The sequence below is a fragment of the Seriola dumerili genome, unplaced genomic scaffold (assembly GCF_002260705.1).
Source record: "Seriola dumerili isolate Sdu_G_001 unplaced genomic scaffold, Sdu_1.0 BDQW01000036.1, whole genome shotgun sequence".
Lineage (NCBI taxonomy): Eukaryota > Metazoa > Chordata > Actinopteri > Carangiformes > Carangidae > Seriola > Seriola dumerili.
Genome location: NW_019174291.1, coordinates 1,024,991 through 1,046,474, shown reverse-complemented (window position 1 = coordinate 1,046,474; position 21,484 = coordinate 1,024,991). Strand labels below are relative to the sequence as shown.

At 38.6% G+C, this 21,484-nt stretch overlaps 3 protein-coding genes across 4 annotated transcripts in view; 2 read left to right on the top strand and 1 right to left on the bottom strand.

The window, feature by feature from the left end:
* sptbn4 (spectrin beta, non-erythrocytic 4) overlaps positions 1-5,336 on the bottom strand; it is an 87,897-nt gene extending 82,561 nt beyond the window's left edge. Inside the window, exon 1 of the mRNA XM_022738538.1 lies at positions 5,313-5,336. The gene's annotated coding sequence lies outside the window, so the exon portion shown is untranslated. The remainder of the gene's footprint in view (positions 1-5,312) is intronic.
* Positions 5,337-7,661: 2,325 nt separating this feature from the next.
* Positions 7,662-12,549, top strand: blvrb (biliverdin reductase B). The gene is made up of 5 exons (XM_022738536.1): positions 7,662-7,746; positions 9,521-9,682; positions 10,750-10,839; positions 11,245-11,376; positions 11,923-12,549. The coding sequence occupies exons 1-5, from the start codon at positions 7,662-7,664 to the stop codon at positions 12,075-12,077; spliced, it is 624 nt and encodes a 207-aa protein (XP_022594257.1). The 3' UTR covers positions 12,078-12,549.
* Positions 12,550-13,588: 1,039 nt separating this feature from the next.
* On the top strand, positions 13,589-18,921 carry LOC111216948 (SERTA domain-containing protein 2-like). Of its 2 annotated transcripts, none has more exons than XM_022738611.1 (2): positions 13,589-13,716; positions 15,529-18,921. In XM_022738611.1, the coding sequence occupies exon 2, from the start codon at positions 15,536-15,538 to the stop codon at positions 16,616-16,618; it is 1,083 nt and encodes a 360-aa protein (XP_022594332.1). In that variant the 5' UTR covers positions 13,589-13,716; positions 15,529-15,535; the 3' UTR covers positions 16,619-18,921. The 2 variants fall into 2 exon arrangements, with proteins under 2 accessions (XP_022594332.1, XP_022594334.1); XM_022738613.1 differs by lacking the exon at positions 13,589-13,716 and adding an exon at positions 14,385-14,590.
* Positions 18,922-21,484: the final 2,563 nt, after the last annotated feature.

Below are 21,484 nucleotides of genomic sequence, written 5' to 3'. Positions count from 1 at the left end.
CGCCATGGGAAAGGGGGGACGTGGGAGACTTAAAGCTACTAATGGAAACAAACTGTTTTCCAGCTGGGAGGTAGGATTTCAACCAAGATAATGGAGTGTTGGTGACACCAAGTAGTTTTTCTAATTGGTAGGAGTGGAAAATGATAAGATTTTATTGATACCAATGCAGTATCGATTCCTGATCAATTATCTGTATGAAAAAAACAGGTTTTTGCCACACAGTCACACCAGACTTAGCTTAAGCTATACAATATCAACATAAGCCTATAGGCTATGGCTGCAGCTTAATTATTTTTTTCAGCTCCATCAGCCCCATTCAAATAGGCTACCCCACATTTCCTTTAAGAAATTGTTCAAAATAAAATACTATTTATACTACGGCTTCATTGAATACATGATGGTTATTATTTCATGAGAGATGTGCATCCATATTGCCCAGGGTGCCCAGCTAATCAACATTTTAAATTCAACATTTAATCAATAGTCAGTGTCAATCCATCCTGCATTAGTCCAGAGCTGTAACTAAACCTTGACTGAGAGACTAGATAGTAGTCTTATCTTAAAATTATGTGCTTAATTCAACACATTTGAGAAGTAGAAACAAGACAATGTTCACATATTATTTTGATAAATGACTAATGCGATTAATTGATTATCAAATTATCACTGATTAATTTTCTATTGATGTACTATTCGCTATCAATGACCTAGTGGTGTCAGAACTATTGTGAGTGCGTGCATGCATGTCATCATGCATTCTCCTCTCAACCACTCAGTGTTATTATTGCCTTCTCTGCCCAGCTATGCAGTCGCTGTTGGTATCGACAATAAATCACTGTTACACCAATGGTGTAATGAAAGCATCAGCCCCCCACCTCTCTACTCTCTCCTTTTATTATCCTTCACACTTTTTAAACTGTCCTTTCCCTCAATTCCCATTCCTCCCTTTGTCCTCACCACCTATCCTCTCTGTCCAGCCTCCACTCTTGTGTTTTGGCTATTAGCATTTGGCATGATGCCTCCATACTACCAAAGAGTGACAATACTCTAATCTTTTCAGTACATGCTGACATCAGGTGTCCTTGAAACAAGCACTTAACCCTGAAAATTCTGCAATGAAGCAGTTCAGTCACCAACAGTAGTCTGTTCAGCGGCCAAAGTCTGTTCAGTGTCCAAAGACTGCTGGTCCTGGGAAGCTAACGATTGTTAATATACAGTATAAAACTGACTATCAAGAAGGATGGTGGTGAAAAAGAGCAAATGTGGCAAACATATATGTACTTACACAGGTTTAGTCTCTTAAGATTCTAATTCATGTCATGCATTCCTAAATACTGTAGATGCACACTAGAAGACAAAACCAAAAGTCCATTTCAGGTTTTAGCAACTAATGGGATTGGAGTAGTTACTAAAATATGATGTGTATTTTCTGATCTTGTGCTAACGGCCTGTATGAGCTTCAGGAGCATTATCCAAGAAACTTTTCAATTAACTTAGTTCCAGTTTTGGTTAGTTGGTCATAGTTCCTGTCTCCCAAAAAGTCCCTACTCCAGAGGTTCTGATGTCCCAAGAACTACCAGGGTGAATTTTACAATACTGACTAACTTAACATGAACTTGACTGAAGGTACCACCACAGATACATTTCAGTTACAAATATCCTTCCATCAAAGATAGTTGGTGTTACCATGGATGTCCACTGGGGAGATGTAAGGACTCTACTAATAAGAACAGGAGCATTAAAATGAGATCATTATTTTACACTGTATTGTGGCACTGGAAACTGTAATTTGTGGTGAATATATTAAATTGCATGTGTGTCCATGTTTCATCTATAGATTTCTAACCTCCAACTGGCACCCAGGTCCAACAAGAAATTCACCTAAATATGGTTGAAAACACACTAACCCCTCACTTCTTCCTCACACATTCCTGCCATACATCCTGTGTACCTACCACTCTATGATGAATTCTTCAGAAATGGGAACAATTTCAGTGATGATGTTCTATTGTTTGTATTTTTTCTCTGAGCACATAAGTTCACTGACGATCCAATAATAGCCTAATGTAGATCAAGAATTTCTGACTGTCCATCTCTTTAGATTTAGAGGTTAGATTTAGAGACAGACAGAGAGAGTAAGAGAGGCAGGCATAATCAAAAGACATGGAGAGAGAGTAATGGAGTAAAATAGAAGGTTATATATAGAAAGAAAAACAGACTGCGATGTTATAGAAAGGAGATGTTACAGAGAAACAGAAAGAAGGACATGGAAAAAGAGGTAAAATAAAGAGAATTGGGGAAAAAGAAAGAAAAGGGAACAAAAGAGAGACAGGCATGCCGCATGTCACAAGAAAGATGAAGGGAGAGGAGAGAGAGAGAGAGAGAGAGAGAGACAGACAGACAGCTGCCAGTGTTAATCAGTCAGTGGCAGCAGCTCTGTGTCTCTGTTTCTCAAAGACTTAATGGGGACCAGACCCTCAGTCCACACACACACACACACACACACACACACACACACACACACACACACACACACACACACACACACACACACACACACACACACGTCCTGATCAATATCGTCAAAACATCTTGGGGACATTTATCATAACCTCTGCAATATAGTAAGAATGTAATCTGCCTATTGACAATTGAGAGGATCATGCTCAGCTTCTGGAATTTCTATCGATTGATCTAAAGACCAAGTATCAATTCAACTCTCTCTGGAGGGTCAGAAGAAAGTTAAAGAAACCTCATTATTCTCCATGACAATGTCAGTCATCTAATGCACTTTTCCTGATACAAAAAAAATGTTTTCATCACATTATGTACAAATGAATTAAAGTTAAACTTACTAAGAGATAATGCATGTTCAACTATAGTGCAGGATGCCTTGCATATGATTATATATTAGGCCCTGTATTTCTGTTTGCCAATATGAACTGTTTGTCAATTTGGCTATCAACCAATGTCACTAAACTCCCTTTCTGTATATAATGATTACATGGTATATACATTAATCTATTGACTGATGTTATAAACAAAAACAACAGGCAAAAGTTCAACAGCAAAAAATGGTATTGTAAGAGACATCCTAGATATGGAATAAAACTTTGGAGAACTTTCTGACTGTTTCAGAAGGTTATAGTGAAGACAATAGTACGTGTTAAAAGTGGATGTTACTACACTGTGTGTAGTGCTTGTAAAACACCATCTAGCATGATGGAGTATACTGTTCACAGTTTTGCTGTGTTTCTATGTTTCTGTTCTCACTGTTCATCTAACTCTCTTTTCTGCTTTGCTGTCTTTTTAGAGCTGAGGTGAAGTTTTTTTCTCCTGTGTAGTGTTTTTAATGGTCTGTCTATAACTAAGCTATGAAATATGTACAAATTCACATGTATTTAGTAGCTGGTAGTCACAAACAAAGATTAAAATGTACATTGAATGGCTTTGGGTTGAATCACAGTAAATGCCCTGCAAGGCTGCTATTAAAATGCCAACTGAGCAACACAATGAATTTGACACATTTGTGGAAAATATCTGACATTTGTGTAGTCTGACAGCCTGAGCTGCTTCATGAGAGCCTAAGCTAGCTAACCTTAAATGTAACCATTATTCTGACCTTAATGTAACCTTACTATTAGCGCAACACAACGCACACACACACAATCCTTCACTGTGACGTCACACAGTCCACACTTTACACACTGCACTGAGTCACTTCCACTCACTTCACCTCAGTAGAATGAAACAACATCTGTAAGCAAGCGCAGCAGTCAACGCCCAGTTTAGAGTTGGCAAGACCGCAAGTCAAAACAGTCACCTTGTGGTCCGATAAACAAGAGTACCAGCAGAGAGCTTCAGTATCCATGAGAGGCTGTCTATCATCCAGACAAGACAGGGACGACAAGAAGAAGAGTGTCAAAAAGAGCTCTATACTGTAATAAAGCTGGGCAGTATACATTGTGATATACACTAATAATGGTATACCACTGTATTTTCATAATACTACTGTACTTAGTATACGTATGTATGTACAGTATAGAGTATAATAATTAGCAATATAAAACTTACTATAATTACTGTACTCTGTTTTATATTATTGCATTGTATAAATATCAGTGATACTGGATAAGATGTAATACTATAAAGTGTAATAGATTTGAGCATCACAGACACACTACAATCCCCTGCAGGTGTGTTACAGAAATTGTTTAGGAACAGCATAGGACTTGAACTTCCATAAACTACAATAACGTATAAATCATTTATCATTTGTGTATTATAGGCCATTATGAACCCCCCTAGGAGTATTAGTGTGAGAAAATCATCTTCATTATGACTGCCTTTAAAAATAGCATACTTGTCTGTTTTCCCCTTTTCTTTCCTGTTCACCTCCATCAAACACATATACACACAAACACACATCTTGCACCAACTACCCAAAGCTCACCAACTAACCTGCACCTGCCTGCACACCTTCGTATGAGCTCTCAACAGCAGCTCTAGCACAGCAACCATATCCAATAGCCAGTAATCTCGATGCAAAACTGAGGTAGTAGTCACCTTTCACTGCAGCTGTGATCAAACAGACCACATTAAGACTTGACAAGCTACAGCGCATCTGCTCCTTGAGTTGCTAAAGTAAGCTGTGCTGTTGTTTGCCTTGTGTCACTAAAGCATACAAATAATCTGAATAAATTTACCCCCTAAAGAATAGCAAAATCCCCCTCAGGATTCAACAATAACTGATACCATAAGGGACAGAAATGGCAAAGTAATATGAGGTCACACAGTGAGACCACAGACATTCCATAACTTCCTGCAGGAATATATAGTATTAGTGTAGAGAATTACCGATGGAAAGTTCTTTTGCTAGTTGCATTGAGGCACATTTTGCCAGAGGACAACAGCAGCCTTCGTATCCATCAGTTATTTAAAGTTATAGGACATAGGGAAGCCTGAAGTGAGCCGGTATAAGATGCAACAACATGCCACAGCCCATTCACTAGGCCGCTATTCTGCATCTTAACCAATTTACCCTTTCAAATGATACAATCAGCTTTGGCAGGAATCATAAATACTTTCTCAGGCATACATCTCGCAACACATGTCGGTAAAAACAGACATGAAACAGCGCGTCCCCCCACCGGATCACTGCGGTACCCTGCACCCAAATGCAGGCCGGCGTCCCTGCAAAAAAGGAAAAAACACCGTGCACCTCGACTCCTTGCTCTCGCACAGGGAATGACAAAATGAAACGACATACCATGCAGTAAGGAATCATTCTGTCGTCATTCTGTCGGCCTTACCTTCAGCTTCAGAGTCAGTTTTTTGGATTGGTTTTGTCCTCCTCTTATACCAAGACGTCTTTGGGCTGAATCGATGATAGCGGTTTATCAATGGAGGAGACGGACGCTCCGTTTTTATTCCAGCAGGGTCTTCCCTCGATTAGTCCTTACTCTAAGAGGAAGTGGTTTGTCTGAGCAATTACAGAAGCAGTCCGGGGAGTCTGTACCGTGGAAATACACAGCCTCGGTGCATGAAAAGGGCGCTGCGTGCCTGCAGCGGTGACCGCCGGCTGGGAAATGCTGTCGGTGCTGAGGATGCGAGCCGGTGAAAGGAAGGTAGTGATGACATCCATAGAGATACCCGTTTCCACCTGACACAACCTCCCTTCCTCCTCCTCCTCCTCTCCGCTGGTGATGCTGGAGAGAAATATCAGCATCAGTGCGGCGAGCAGAGAGAGGGAGGGGGAAGGGAGGGGGAGGGAGAGAGACTGTCAGTGGTAAATTTTAGCGAGAAGCCGCAAGAGGCCGTGTTTTACAGCAGCAGATGTGGTTTAAAGACGAAAGAAGTCAAGTTCAAAGTTTTCAAACCGTATTGTTGTGTAAGGAAATACAAAGAAGAAATATACGATTTTCAAGTGTTTGTAATTACTTTAACCGTTACTTAAATTCAAGTCTATGGTAGTTTCATTGTATTTTCAAGGCTAGCTATCCAAATGTTAACCGGCCCTAAGAACGACGTACTGTTATGAGTTAAGTTACTGACTTAGGTTTAACATACCTTATTCATGGTGGTTAAAGTGGTGTAACTAGCTAACTAATTAGCTAGCTAACTAACTAACTGACTATTTAAGTGAATTACTAACCGACTTTCTGTGTCATCCCTTCCTTCCCCTTTTTAAAGCCTCTGCCATAGACGAAGTGGGAGGGGCTTTGGGGTTGCGTGACAGCCAATAGAGAGCTACAAGACTAAAACCCGGAAATGAGCATTTTTGCACTTCTGGTTCCCTGGTCCCAAAGTGGATGGGTCTTTGAAGAGATGGCTGAAATAAGGTCTTTGGTTAACAAGCTGAAGGCATTTTCATATTTATTGTAAAACATAAAATACATCAATAAAAACCCCAGTCATGATTTTAAGCTATTATGAATCAAAATGGTAGTGGAGAACCTGCAAAAAGAGCTAATGGATAAAGAAAAGAATTACTGTCATTGAAAAAGAAAGAAGACAATTGGTGAACTCTAGATCTGAAAACAGATTAAGGTACAAAGATCTGGAAATTAAATAAGAAACAGGCTCAGACTAAAAGAGATCTAGAGAAGGAGAGAGGACCTGACTGGGACAGTATCCAAATTACTACACTATCACAGAAAATACAAAGCAAAGAAGGGGAAATTACTTCTTTAAGATGGAAAAAGACAATTGTAATAGGAATACTCTATGAGGTGATAAAAGAGAGTTCTGGATATAGTGGAGTTTATTTACGACTTTGGATGATGAGCCAAAGAGAATGCTGTTGTGGTAGTTTATCCTGGATATGATGAAGGCATGGATCGAAGTTTTGGCAGCAGAGAAGGAGAGTGATGGGAGGAGACAAGCTATGTTTTTTAGGTGGAAAAAGGCAGTTCTGGTGATTTGATTGACATGGTGTTCAAAATGACTCCAAGGTTGCGAGTGTGTGGGGAGGGAGACAGAGTGACCTACAAAAATATATCATCCCTGCAGCCCTCTATAAGAACAACTACATGTCCATGGTGTCCGCAGCTGTCCATGTGCGCATCCACATAGGAGGACAATTGAGGCTTTATGCATACAACTTGAAAACAAGCAAATGGTATAATTAATTTCAACTGGCACATGTAGTCACAGGTGTGCTTGAGAGATGGTAATTTATGCAAACCAATGTAATGATGACTACCAGGGATCTAAGCAGGATTTCAGAATACTGAGTTAATGAGATGAAGTAACTTTTTAAGGAAATTCGGTCCTTAAAATAAAACTTTGCTGTTTTGCTAACATGGCGATCTGAATTGTTACTAAATTGGATATTTATTTAATCAAAGACAATTCAAAGACACATGCAATTTTCAACTGAGTGTTTTGAAATTGTGGTATTGCTGTTTTAGGAACAAGAGCCATCCCATGTCAGCGTAGTAACAGGCTGGCTGTAACAGGGATGAATGATCAGCAGGGCTCCTTTAACTCTCTGTGCGGGAGGAGGAGTTTGAGAAGCGGCGGCAGAGTGACCCTTCCTGTCACCTTAAAGCTCGTGTCTTCACATGTCAAGTTTTATTTTGAAGTGAAAGCACCCTCTGCTTCGGACACAGTTTAGCCGACAAGTTGTTGCTGTGTCGTGACCTCGCTTGTTACAAACAATGTCAGGGTCGATCAAAAACGTCGCGATATTTGGAGCCACGGGAATGACCGGACTGGCGACTCTGCCACTAGCGGTGTCTGCAGGTGAGGAATGAGAGTAGGGTAGAAAAGAATATATTAGAATAGATCAGTTAATGTATCGGTGCCTTCTGCTGGTTAAACTGTGTACTATGGACACACAGTAACATCGGTGTCATTATATTGTGTTCAGTTGCAGTTTGCAGCTCAGAGAATAAGTGGTGTCTGTTCTGGTCAAAGTTTTTACCCTCCAGTTTGTTAACTGTCCTGATACATATGATGTCTGTCTGTGCACCTACAGGAGTCAAAAAAGAGCATAAACTCAGTCTAATGATCAATCAAGAAGTTGATCAGCTGAGTTTGCTTTAGTGGTTAATAATAACCTTATATCAGATGATCGATGATACTATTGATAATTACATAACTTCAGGCTTCACTGTGTCAAGTTGTGGACTTATGCTCTTCTGCTATTGCTTTACAGCTGAGTTATAAATCAATATCATTCAAATAAAGTTACGTAATTGTGCTTATTGTAAAATTGTGGTACAGCAGCCTATAGCTTAACTTTTCATTTTTCAGATTCAGAGTTTAGTCCACATTACTATTTTTTTTCTTCCCCTGTGTTCATGTCTTTAGAAAGCACCAGCAGTCATCTTTAAAACAGTATATCACCATATAACCATATCAAGATCTAAGGTCAAAACTATGGTGGTATTTGATTTTGTCAATAGGGGTCAGTCCTACTTTAATTGCTTTTGAAGATTGTAACAAATTTAATATGCTGTAATTTAAAGAATACATTTTAGAGGTGGAATGGTTTCTTAAATGTAGTACTGACTGATGTGTTCTTTATTTATAAATTAACACTGGATTATGGCTTAAACTGCAAGTCCCAGACTTAATTTGCTCTATTTTTGGCTGCAATTCCTTAAAGATATTCAAAAACATAAACTATAGACAGACCCACACACTCACACAAATCACATACACAAACACATACACAATCACATATATCATGTCATATGATTGATTTAGCACCATTTTCATTTCCTCTCTTCCTGCTCACCATGGGGTGAAAAAAATGTTGAGTCATGTTAGACGTTACAGAGGAGCATTGTGCTGAGTCACAGCAGATTGTGACACAGCTGATAGTTAAACATGTTCACTATCTTGCCTGTACAGGAGGGGCGGGATCCCCCTCATGTAAGTGGTGAAGTTATTAAAGACAGAATACAGAGCAGTCAGAGGTTGAAACCATGTCATGTCATTGAATTTCACAGTCAGTCTCGCCATGTTTACTGCACTGTAACCAGTCAGGTGAAAGTGACAGTTCAGTATGAGGGTTTCTGGGCCATCCGCCGAAACAGTTGAAGTAATCCCTGCTCTCATAGTTGCTGGATAAAAGTAATTCTGAATCTGACTGTACTACTGTCACATGTAACTTTCCTGCAGAGTTCATACAGTCATCATCAAGATAGGAGTCTTAAGTTAAACTTTTTCATAGTACTGAATTGGAGCAACGTGGAAAGGGACATAAAACCAAAAATTTGCGATGTGAAAGCATTTGCTAATCTTAAGTGATAAATTGAAAATTAAGGCTCTATCCAAATAGTCTAAAACTTTCTGTCCACTTTCTCTTCTGCATTATCTTAATGGAAAACATTCGATATTGTGTAAGATATGAAGAAGTCCTGTAGAGTTATGAAATATAACAACTGTGGTAGCAGTACATTTATATAAGACTTTGCAAAGATACAATATCATATCTGTAAATATGATGGTAATGATGCTGTGAGTACGTGTTGCTACTGTTTCATTTCCATGTGTCCTCCTCCTCCAGGATACAATGTGACAGTGCTGGTGCGGGACCCTGCCAAGCTGCCTTCTGACCACAAGGCGTCCAGAGTGGTGGTGGGAGATGTATTGAATAAAGAGGATGTGAAAATGACCATGGAGGGCCAGGATGCTGTTATCATCATCCTTGGCACCAGGAATGACCTCAGTAAGACTCCACAGTTCGAAGAAAGACACACAACCCAGCAAATATTATAAGAGAAGAAAACATAGTTCAAGTTTCGTCTAGGCTGATAAAACTCTAATGGCATTGCAATAATAAAACTTAAAATTTAGTTTGCAGTTTCTAAATCTTTTATTGCTAAATTTCATTTGCATTCTTGGATGATTCGATTTTCACACATGCTTTGGATTTATCTATGTGGTTTTGAATTTTACTGGCCTAAAGTTGCAGCTTTTTTCTTACTGTTGTTGCTTTAGGCTCTTCTTGCATGTTTACACTGACTAGTGAATGTATGATTGTTAAAGTTCACCTTTCCTTACGTAACTGTTCCCCTTACACAAGGATTGTAGTTTTTAATGGTGTAATAATGCAATATATTCACCAGAGGGCACCACAAGACTTACACAACGTTCAACCCTGTGTGACATCATTGTATAAGTATAAGACACAATCTTAAACACTGTAAATAAAACAGAGCATGGCATATACAGTGTCACACTACACTAAAGAGAATGTGCATGTAGTTTTCCAGGCCAACATTTCCATGATTCAATAAATGACAAATGGATTAACTGTAGATAAATAAACGTACACACAAAGTAACATGGAGATAACATAGATACAAGATAGAGTTCCGAAAAAGTTAAAAATATCAGGACTTTATTAATCAACAATATCAACGCTGTAGTAGAAAAATCATTGATTTACAGTAAAAGTCCTGCACTCAAACTTTCTGTTCAATAACAGAACACTTCCTTTCACTTGTAAATGATTTATACAGTAACTTGGAAGACATCTTTTAATGTTGGTCTTCTAAATAATCCATTTACTAACACATATTTATTTTACTGTTTTCATGTATATGCTCTACTCTGTAATTGAGTAGCTCTCTCAAATACAGTGGTGCAAATGTATAGTACCACCCAGTGGAAATATACTGTACTTGAGTAAAGTGTCAGTGCCTCAAAACTAGACCTAAGTACAGTTTTGGAATATTTAGGTACTTTTCACCTCAGTACAGTCCCTAATGTTTTTTTCTGATGTTCGCTCAGGTCCCACCACCATGATGTCTGAAGGAACCAAGAATATCCTGGAGGCCATGAAGGCTCGTGGAATCCGCAAGGTGGTCGGCTGCATGTCAGGTACGACTCACTGTTATAAAAATACTAATGAAGTAGATCAAGTAGTCAAAGTAAAGAGAAATGAATTGGATCTCCTGCATATGCATTTTCCTGTCACTTGCTGAATTGCCCTTTGTTTCGGAGAGTGAAAATGAAAGCCAATCAAAAGTAGAAGACAAAGGAAGTGAATAAATATGTGACAAACATCTGCGCAATGGAGACAACTTGAAGCAAACTCCTCCACTTCTCTCTTTTTCTTTTTTCTTCTGTTTCATCTCCACCCCCTTTTCATTCCTTTATCTCATCACTGTCCTCTTCTTCCCTTTCTTTCACTCTGTCCACTGCCTTAATTCATCCTTCTTTCCTTCTCTTCTCTCCTTCATTTTTTTCCTCTTCACTCTTTTCTTCATCTTTCCTCCCTTCCAGCCTTCCTGCTGTGGGATCGCTCCAAAGTCCCGCCCCGTCTGGTCCCTGTGACAGAGGACCATGACAGGATGCACACAGTGCTGAAAATGTCGGGGCTGGATTACGTGGCCATCATGCCTCCTCACATCGCAGGTCTGTAGGAAGTAGAAACTAAGATCTTTATTCCAAACCAAAGTGGGAGAAAACTTTCAAAATGTATTGCTGACATAAAAGTGCTGCAGTTAGCCAATCTGCTAATCTAATGGATACCAAGTTCTAAGCACCTTTTTATGATCTATGTAGACAGAGTTTTGTCATTACAACCTTATGAAAGTTTTAATAATAATAAAAATCATTGGACACTTTGACACTGGACTTTACACACAACGTGAATCTGCTCCAAAGAAAAGTTAAGAAAAAACACAAAAGGGCAAAATCAGAGGCAAAGGCAAAAACTTTTACATAGTTGAAAAAACAAAAACAGGAAAGAAATTTACTTTCACTCATGAATAATTGTAGACTTTCTTTAGTTTAGTAAGTGTGTGACATGGTTCAAGACAATAAAAAAGAATTTTCTGTTGTTTAACTTTGAAATATGTCTCTCTATCACACCTTTGACTGGTTGTTTTTTCTATTAACTGCCATTATAGAGGGCAGTGATATGTTATCTTATATTAAATTTTTTGTTTGTCTCTCCAGGTGACCTCCCTCTGACAGAGCGTTACATGGCAACAGAAAACATGCTGAAAGGAAGAGCCATCTCTAAACATGACCTGGGACATTTCTTCGTTAAGTGTCTGTCTACCTCAGAGTGGGATGGCAAGACTGTTGGAGTGTGGGGAGAGTACAAATAATCCTGAATGAAACACTGCTGACGCCCTCCTCATTTGTTCCTGTCACTGATTGCCATTCTTTATTTTCACCAAAACACTCAAAATACAAAAAATATTTGTGTGTGCTGAGAGGTAAATGAAGGAAATATATTAATATTATATTATTACTAATTCTTTGCTGTTTTCGCTTTTATGATCATGATTGTGCAGCTTTTGCTTTGTGTTGTTATACTTTTATATTAATTTTAAATTTATTATCAGTGGCACATAGGGGAGATATTTTAAAACAAGTGCACAACTGCACAGCTGCTTTTGCTATAGCTGTATACATTTCATAACATCATGTCTGTCTTTTCACGTGAACAGTCTTTACATACTGAATGTATTGTTTCCCATCATTGAACATTAAATCAGGTGATGCCTACTGTTGCTGTTTTGATCTACAGTAGGTCTCTTTTTACGGCTGTTGAAAATAAAAGACTTTTGTACAAAAAAGTGAGGTGTCATGTGAATGAGCATATACCTGCAGGCTATTTGTTGCAGGGGTGACACAACAACTATGAATTAATAATACTATTCTATACAGTAATCTACCTAACTCTTTAGTTTAACCAAAAACAGAAAATGACTGATGAGGCAGATCAGGGGTGAAAAGTAACTCTTTTTACAGACAACTAACAGTTACCCAGATAGATTTTGATCACTGTGAAAGGGCCAGAGTGACATCCTTGCAGGAAGTACGTCAGTTTAAAGCACCCTCCAAAGTTTTGCAACTGAGTGATGCAATATAAAATGGTCACCATGTTTTCTTTATCCCATTTTATTTTCAGATTGAGGGATAACAGCAAATCTAAATCAAATCAAAACTGAGCACAGTAATCTGTTATGTTCAAGATAAAATGATAGAATGGGTTTCCACAGAAAATGAATGAGGATGAGTTATTTCTGTCCCTACACGTGGTAGCAATGTAATTTAATGTGAGTTTTTGCTCCCATTTGATGTTTTCGTTGGGTTTTGATATAAAACTACGTACTGAGCCACTTTTCTGATCTGCTGTGTCTCATGTCCCTGAGAGTCAGATGAGTGGCATGTGTATCTGTTGTGCAACTCCCTCTGACAAAAATGTGTCAAGTGAACCAAGGAGCGCCATCTTAATACCAGAATGCCTTCAAAATAAAAGCTTAATTTATAGAGGCCTTTAACCTTTATGCTTGTGTTATCATATTAATGTTAGTGCCCAGTACATCACTGAAACACACCAATTCTGGTCATTGTTCCAGTCATGTCTTACTATAGTCCTATACTGATTCGGGGAGATGTGTTGCAACTATAAAAAATAAAGCATATTATATTATATTATATTATATTATATTAAAGTTGTTGCTGTTGTTCGCCTTTCTGGGTGTTTATTTTGAAAGAGACTACCAGTAGTTGCTTTACTCTCTGATCACTGGATGTTTTTCTCTGCTGTCCAATGCTCAAGCTGAGGAGGAGGAGCCAATGGTGTTTTTTCAAAGTTGAATCGCTGGTTCTTCGTATGGCGAGAAGTCTAGTGGAGGAATTTAAATCGAAACAGAAAAGATTTGACATGTAGGTGGGTTACGACAGAAGAGATTGAGTCCACTGACCGTTTTCCTCTCTGGCGACTGCAGCTCTCAGGTAAATGAAAGACTCTATTTGAAATAAGATTGATTTGAACGACTGCACACTTTATTAGAGATACAATTTACTTCTCTTGTGGACGTGTACATTTTTAGGATGCATACGTTTCTGATATGTCGATATCGCGTTGTAATATGTACATTTCCAAATCTCTTGGACTGTTTTGGTTTGCTGATCAGTCCGGGAGCCTGATCTCTCACAAGTCTTTTGTAACAATAACTTAAATTTAAACGTTAAACGATAAGACATGCTGACTGGAATCCCCATTTGATAACGTTTGTGTTAGTGTTTAACACACCATTGTCGTAATTAGTAAACTAATTAGTCGTTCAAAGCCAATATGAGAATGGGGATCGTTGATGTAATCATTTAGGAATTAGTGCTATGTAAATTACATAATAATAAGCTTGACAATCCGGTTTGGGGGGGCAATTAATCAGGAGAGGAGTGAATTAACAGGTCTACATATAATATTAATTGTAATTGTATCATCATGTTTGTAATACTGTTTACAAACATGTATTTCATGCGGATTTGTAGTGTGAAATTACTCTTGGAATGTAACGTAATAAAACTCCATTACCCATAATGCACATAGTTACATCCAGCCCCCAACTGCAAACCTTTTGGCGTGAAACTCAAATCACGGGCGGGAGAAGAGCGAGTCAGTCGGTTAGCGAAACTCAGCTGTAACATTTAAAGTTTTAAACCGAAAAAATTGTTTTAAATTACTTTTTAATCACCGACTAATTTCTAAATGAGTTGAGCAATTCGTGTCAAATTAAATTAGTTTTTTGGGTCGAGGAGGAAGCCGGATAACGAAACTTTATCCAACAACGACTGTCTCGAGAGACGGGAAGTGATTCAACAGGTTTGTTTAAAGATACCTTACTTTTAAACTGTTTAAAGTTAACCCGCTGGTGGTTTAACTACGCTATTCGTGTTCGTGTCGGTTATCATGATGATTCAAGTTAGTCTTAGTTAATTTACGTTGCTACTAAATGGCCTCGTTTGAGAAGGTTTCTGTTTCCCTCCTACACGATGAAGCTAACGTTACAACCCCCAACCCACATTTAGTCACTGGATGACTCAGTTCATAGAAAACTGATGAAAAATAAAATTATCAAATTTATGTAACGCAGTTAATTTAATATTCGTCTTATCAGTAGTAGAGTTAATCTATAATGCACTAGTTTTGCCATATCTTTGAAAATAGTAATTAACAAACACTGAAGATGATGACTTATGTCCTATTGAACTCTGCTCAGTCTTATTTATTTAAAACATTTGTTGTAAATATATTATTTCAAAGTACTTTTTACTGCCTATGATGTATTAGTCTATGGCTGCAATTTTCAATAATTTTAATTGATGATTAGTAGCTACATTAGATCATGACAGATGTTTATCGTAGGCTGTCAGAGCCCAAAGTGATGACTTAGGTTTGGAACAACAGCAAAAAAAAACCAAAAACTTAAAACTGATCAAAAAGCAAAAAAATCCTCCCAGTCCTTGAGAAGCTTTATTGTTTATTTGTGCTGGAGAAGTTACTATTGAGCGACTACTTGTTTTAACACTTAAACATTTTATTCATATGTTATGTATGTTACATCAGTGTTTTGATATTATCCCATGCTTTTTTTGTTAGTATAAGAGCATTTGAATTTGAAAAATCTCACATTCCTTTACTGAGGGCAAAACTGAGAAACTGATACATCTATAAAACGTTTACACTGTTATAACTGGTACTGTTATTTATTTTATGGCTGTAATTCAGGTCAGTTTAACAGTTTATGCCTTCCTTTGCAGTTTAAAGATGATCATGAAGGGGCAGAAGCGTAAATTCCCACCAGAGGATGTGGAGGTTTCTGACAGGACCAGCCCAACCTGGGAGAGCCAACGACAGTTTGTGTTCTCAGTTTCCCTGAGCAAGTATCAACGTGGCCAGGAGCTTCCTGAACCCAGTCTGCGGAGGTCCGTTCTGATAGCCAACACACTGCGGCAGATCAGCCTAGAGGCTTGCATGGCACCCTCTGTAGACAGGGAAGTGTCACCTTGCAGCTCTTCACCTGCAATCCAGGCGAAAGAGTGGGAGAGTATTTTCACCGGAGTTCCTGCAGCAAAACATCACTCTGCAGTTGCAGTTACTAACAGCCACTCAGCACTTACCAGCTGCCCTCTGGTTTCCTCAAATTACATGTCAAATTGTGTTACAAGTAGGTATCTTGCAAGCTGCCACATGAATACATCAAATGTTCCTATGTCTGTAGGAGACGAAGATGAGGACTGGGGATCAATGTCCACTGATCCTGATTTCTCCCTCTCAGCTGCCATTTCCTCCATTCTCACTGCACTGGACTCTACCATTGACGGGAGCCCTCAGGTAGCTCCAAGGACACCTCTCCGGTCCCTGGAGAACCTGTCGAGGCCTGAGGGAAGTGTGGCGTGGGTAAAACAGGAAGTCAGAGGTTATGGGGGCAGCTGGGAGCAGCAGGAGGAGTGCAGGGTACGAGAGAGCAACATGGAGGTGATGAGGTCCAGCTACCTCAGTGATCTCACTGTGGAGGATCTTTTCCAGGACATAGACACGTCCCTGCTGGAGAGGGACATGGGAGTGCTTGGGCTTAGAGGCAGTGGAGGTGGATACCCAGCAGGGGATGATCTCCTCCGCTACCTGCCGCCTTTCTCTCCCTCCTCTTCCTCCTCACACCCCTTCTCTCTCTCTCTCAACCAGAATCTGAAGTGCCTCCCTTCATTCTCCTCATTCAGCCCATTGTCTTCCTCATCATCTTCTTCACCTTCTATCTCTTCGCCACCATCCTCTCCCTTCTCTGGTCATAATCATGTGAGAGAGGGACTTGAGTTGGAGCATCTTATGGAGATCCTGGTGGAGTCCTGATGGCCTCATCTTAATCATACTTTGAGAAATCCACTTCAATAGGAACACCATTCACTAACTTAGTGGACAAAAACTGAATTATTAAGGCAAAAGGCTGGACTGTCAAACATGTCGAATATTCTCCTTGTTGTCTTTATATATTGCTCAAGAAATTGTGTATTATGGGCTTTAGAAAGTAGTAAGAATGTTCTAGAAATGTAGAAATGGTTCATGTCTAAGACAGAAAATGCTCCACAAGTAGGCTAGCAAGCTGTGATGCATCTGGCAGCTCTTATGGTAACATGAAACACAAAAAAGGAACACGAAGAATTTGTTTCTGGCAAAAATGGAGGCCAGATAAGGCTCAGTAGATAAGCAGTGAGTCAGTGCATAATGAACTGCTGAAAAGCATATTACAGTTTTCAGTGTGACTCAGCTAATTGGAACTAAAGAAGGGTGGTGCCTGACTGCAGAACAGGGTTTATTCAGAAAATGAGAAGTTGCCAAGTGTGGAGAGACAACTGTTTCAGCCTTAAAATTTGTCAAATGCATCACAGCTTCAAGTGATCCTGCGTTCACATTGAACATCCCGAGTTATCGAGAGTAAGAAAAAAGCAGAAACCAGTAACGTACTAGTGTTGATTCATGCAGTGGATTGATCGTTGGGCGATGTGGGACAAATCCCTTATAATACAAGTGTAAAATGTTAATGAGTGAGTTCTGAGAGAATGTGATTTGGCTGGTGTTGGAAGTTGGAGAGGTTGAAACACTAATATTGTAAGTCAGATCTTCTGTGAAGAAATCCTTTAACCTCATATTTATCAGTTATAACGGGCATGATATAAGAGATCAGGTCAGGATTTTAAAACAGGAGGAGCACTGTGGAAAATGTGCTTTTTAGCCATTGAAAACTTTTACATATTTATGATATCAAGTGGTTCAGCCAGAAGAAATCCATAAGAACCAGTATTTTGTTCAGTTATGAAAAAAATGAAGTTTCTAGTGTGCATAATTCTTGAGGATTATCTTTAACTCTGTGATTCTTATTTGTATCCCTCAGTTTATCACCAGGTATATTTCAATAACCAGTAGTTGGAGGTACAGTAAGATTACATTTCATTTATGTGTTCCTGTATTAGCAGTAAAGAAAGTTACTTGTGGAATATTACTCAGTGGAAAAAGCACAACTCTTAAATTCTGCTCAACTAGCTGACTGCCTAGTCATGTTCCCTCTGAAGGCTGACAAGAGTGAAACTAGTTTGTTTCCTCTGAGATGTTTCCTCTCAGTCGGCCTGAGTGCAGCTGTGTGGCTCAGGAAACACAGCAACACGTGGTTGTTCAGTAATGGCTCCGTGCACAGTCCAGCTCAGAAAGAGCATTTAATGACTTTTAATAGATGCCTTTATTAAAAGAGCATTTATAGTACTGTGAATGTGTACAAAACATCCTCATCGTGTCACATTATTTAAAGTCACAACCACTACACAACACTTTCTGTTGTACAGATGTAGTATTATTGATTGGTCCCACTGGACGTTCATCATAGTGCTACAGTCTCAGCCACATTGGCTGATGGAGTGTGGATGGTGCTGACTTCTACCCTGTGAACAGTTGCTAACTCGTCAGTAGGTCAGTTTCTTTTTGTTTTAGTGGAGTTCACACGTTTTGTCTGGTTTACATCTGAATTATTGCACTTTTGTTAATAATATGCATTTTAAGTCTCCGTCATGTGAGCATGTGGTTACTCTGTATTTATTAAACAGTAACATTACAGGTAAGATCTGGCCAAATTATTCCCTGTAAACACATAAAGTGGGATCCTATTAGTTCTGTTAATGAATATTGTTTAAAAGGAAAAGGAAAGGTATTTTAACTGTAACTTAGCCAGTTCTTGATGTTGATCTATCATTTAAACCAACACTGCTAAAATGCACGACATGAGAATTGCTGAAATAAATTGTTTGAGGAAGCACATGATATCTGTTTGTTGGATTTTTGTACATTATGTCCTGTTCACGGATCAAAGTTGCTCTCTATGCAAAGGTCCTCTCTGAACAGCGGATGCAGTCTCAAACTATTTATAAATGGCATATTTTGTTAACAAGATGAGTAATTTAATGTTATTCCATATTTGACAATTCACTAATGGTATATTAATATACTGTCATGGCAGTTATTTTATTTACTTTTATTTTCTCTACAAATATTTTAATGGTTATGTTTTGAAATCGAGGGCAGAATGCTCAGATACTATGTATTTAGACTTTTTCTAAAGAAATATTTGTTTACCTGTACTGAAGTTTTTAATAAAATGTAAAATGAAAATATGTGCTTTATTTTCATTGATTAAAATGGTTGAATTTTCAGCAGGAAATCATCACACGTCTGTTAGAGAAATTTATGATAGTACATTACTGCAGGTTTGACAAGTGCGGAAATGAATAAAAACTCTATTTTGGAAATTTCTCATGACCTGCACATTTCTGCGGGTTTGCACCCTTTATCTGATATTTGAATTTGTTACCTAGAAGAAAAGCTTTAGAGAATCTTAACATGCATGAATGATTTTTAGGTTTTCTGACTCAAAGTCTCCAACCAGAGAGGTTTCAGTTTCCGGTTTGTTTGTCCACCTTCAGGCTGACATAAGTGGAGTTGAGCACATCAAGACCATACAGGATCTTAATAACTTACTTACACTGATCTCAACAAAACAGACAACTTGTGTTTAAATTCTTGTGCAAGCCCTATGCTGGAAGAATAGTCTTTACATGTTTAAGTTTGTCTTAAACAAGACATGCTCTTATGTACATTAAAATAGCATGGAAATTACTTTATGACTCACTTCTGGTTGAGTATGGACAGACAAAACAATCACCATCCAATAACTTTTCTTTTATATATATATATATAGGTATGTGATAATTGTTTAAGACATAATTGTAAAGATAAGAACCTATCCTATATTAGAAGGATTAGACGAATACTGTACTGTACCTTTATGACAGATGCCATTGTGTGGATCCAGCACACTCACTTCACATTATAAGAAATAGCCATCATTTTGTTTCATTCTTTTATCAATCTGAAAGTCATATGATTCCACCTAAAAACACAAATTCTCCTAGTGTTTGTGTCCCCTCTCAGGTCACCTACCCATGAATACAATAATGAGCAGTTATTAAGTTATTTGCTGGGTATTATGTATTGATGGCTTCAACCTATAAAGGACTTTAAAACTCACATCTGTCTTGTACAATGCTTGAGAACGTCAAAACTACATAGGGCATGTAGTGCAGGTTTCTGGATGGGTTCACAGTGCAAAGAGCTTCAGAGCAGCAAGGATGACAAAGATGAGGACAAAACACAAATTGTTTTGAAATGTATGATTGTCCAGTATGAATACATGATATTACTAAACTATAGTCACAAGAAAAAGCATGTGAATCCTTTGTTATTAAATCAACCTGACATGTCAGGTAGGTGGCAGGTGATTGCATGAGCCATCTGTCCAGCTTAGAGTCTGGCAAGATGGTTTCCTGCATTAAAGGGTCATAAAGTCACAAAGTGTAAACACAATGTGCTTAAGCTAATAACGCACAATTCTAATCTTTTGTGTATTTATTGAAAACAGCAATTAAACATTCACAGTGCATTCATATTTGATAACTGGTTGAACCTCCTTTGACAGAAACAACCTGAAACCAGCTCTCCCAGTAGCTGCTAATCAGACCTGATATTCTTAGGATGTCTGATGTGAACATTTCTCTTCAGTTCATTACACAGCATCTGTACTGGGTTAAGGTCTGGGCTCTGACTGAACCACTCCTCAATGTGTATTTTCTTTGTCTGAAGTCCTTCTGTATTAGATTTACTTTGATGGTCATTGTTCTGTAGCATCACCAGCTTCTCCTGAGCGTCAGCAGGTGGACAGACACCCTGACATTACCCTGCAAGAGACCTTGATAAACTTGGGAATTCATTTTCCCCACAATGATATTGAGCTGTCCAGGCCCAGAGGAAACAAAGCCCCAAATCAAATGCTCCCTTCACTCTACTTCACCTTTGGGAAGATGTTTTCATGATAGTATACAGTGACATTTTTATACACAGTGCTGCTTGTTCTTCCCAAACAATTCAACCTTATAGTTTCATCATTCCACAAAACATCTTCCCAGTATAAAGCCGCTCTTTGACAAACTTCAGGGATGTATGTGATGTCCTGTCATGGACACCATGCTCCGTGATGTATGTGTGGTAGACTGATGAACAGAGATGTTAACCAGCTCCAGTGATTCCTTTGAGCCTTATGCTGTAACTCTGAGCTTCTTTGTTACTGAGTGTCTGCGTTGTGTGCGGGAATCAACTTAGCTGAACAATCACTCCTCGGAAGACTAGCCACAGAACTAAATCATCTCCATTCATAGAGTGTGTCTGACTGTGGACTGATGAAGATCTAAACTCTTTGAGATGACTCTGTAGCACTTTCAGCTTCATGCAAATCAAGAATTATTGAATCTAATTCCACTGAGATGTTTCTTGCAAGACATGGTTCACATCAGATGTCTCTTGTGAATAAGAAGAAACTCAGTCAAAGAGTCTCTAACCCAAACCTCCAGTCTTGTTTCATAGACTGGAGTCCAGGTTTGAAAACTCCTGCCTCCAATTAGCTTTTGTTGATGCCATTAGCCGAGGGGTTCACATACTTTTTTCAGCCTACACTGTGAGTGTTTGAATATTTTCAATATGGACAAGAACAATACAATGATTTGTGTGTCATTAGTTAAAATAGATTGTTCATTCATTAGCTATACCGCTTATCCTCATAAGGTCACGGGGTGGGAAAAAAAACATTCACACTCACATTCACACCAGGCAATTATAAGTCAC

Excerpts from the sequence above, each read along its gene's own strand:
- blvrb (XM_022738536.1), top strand. The coding sequence starts at position 7,662 with ATGTCAGGGTCGATCAAAAACGTCGCGATATTTGGAGCCACGGGAATG. Across the intron at positions 10,840-11,244 it reads GGTGGTCGGCTGCATGTCAG|CCTTCCTGCTGTGGGATCGC; the intron begins GTACGACTCACT and ends CCTCCCTTCCAG. Across the intron at positions 11,377-11,922 it reads CATGCCTCCTCACATCGCAG|GTGACCTCCCTCTGACAGAG; the intron begins GTCTGTAGGAAG and ends TTGTCTCTCCAG.
- LOC111216948 (XM_022738611.1), top strand. The coding sequence starts at position 15,536 with ATGATCATGAAGGGGCAGAAGCGTAAATTCCCACCAGAGGATGTGGAG.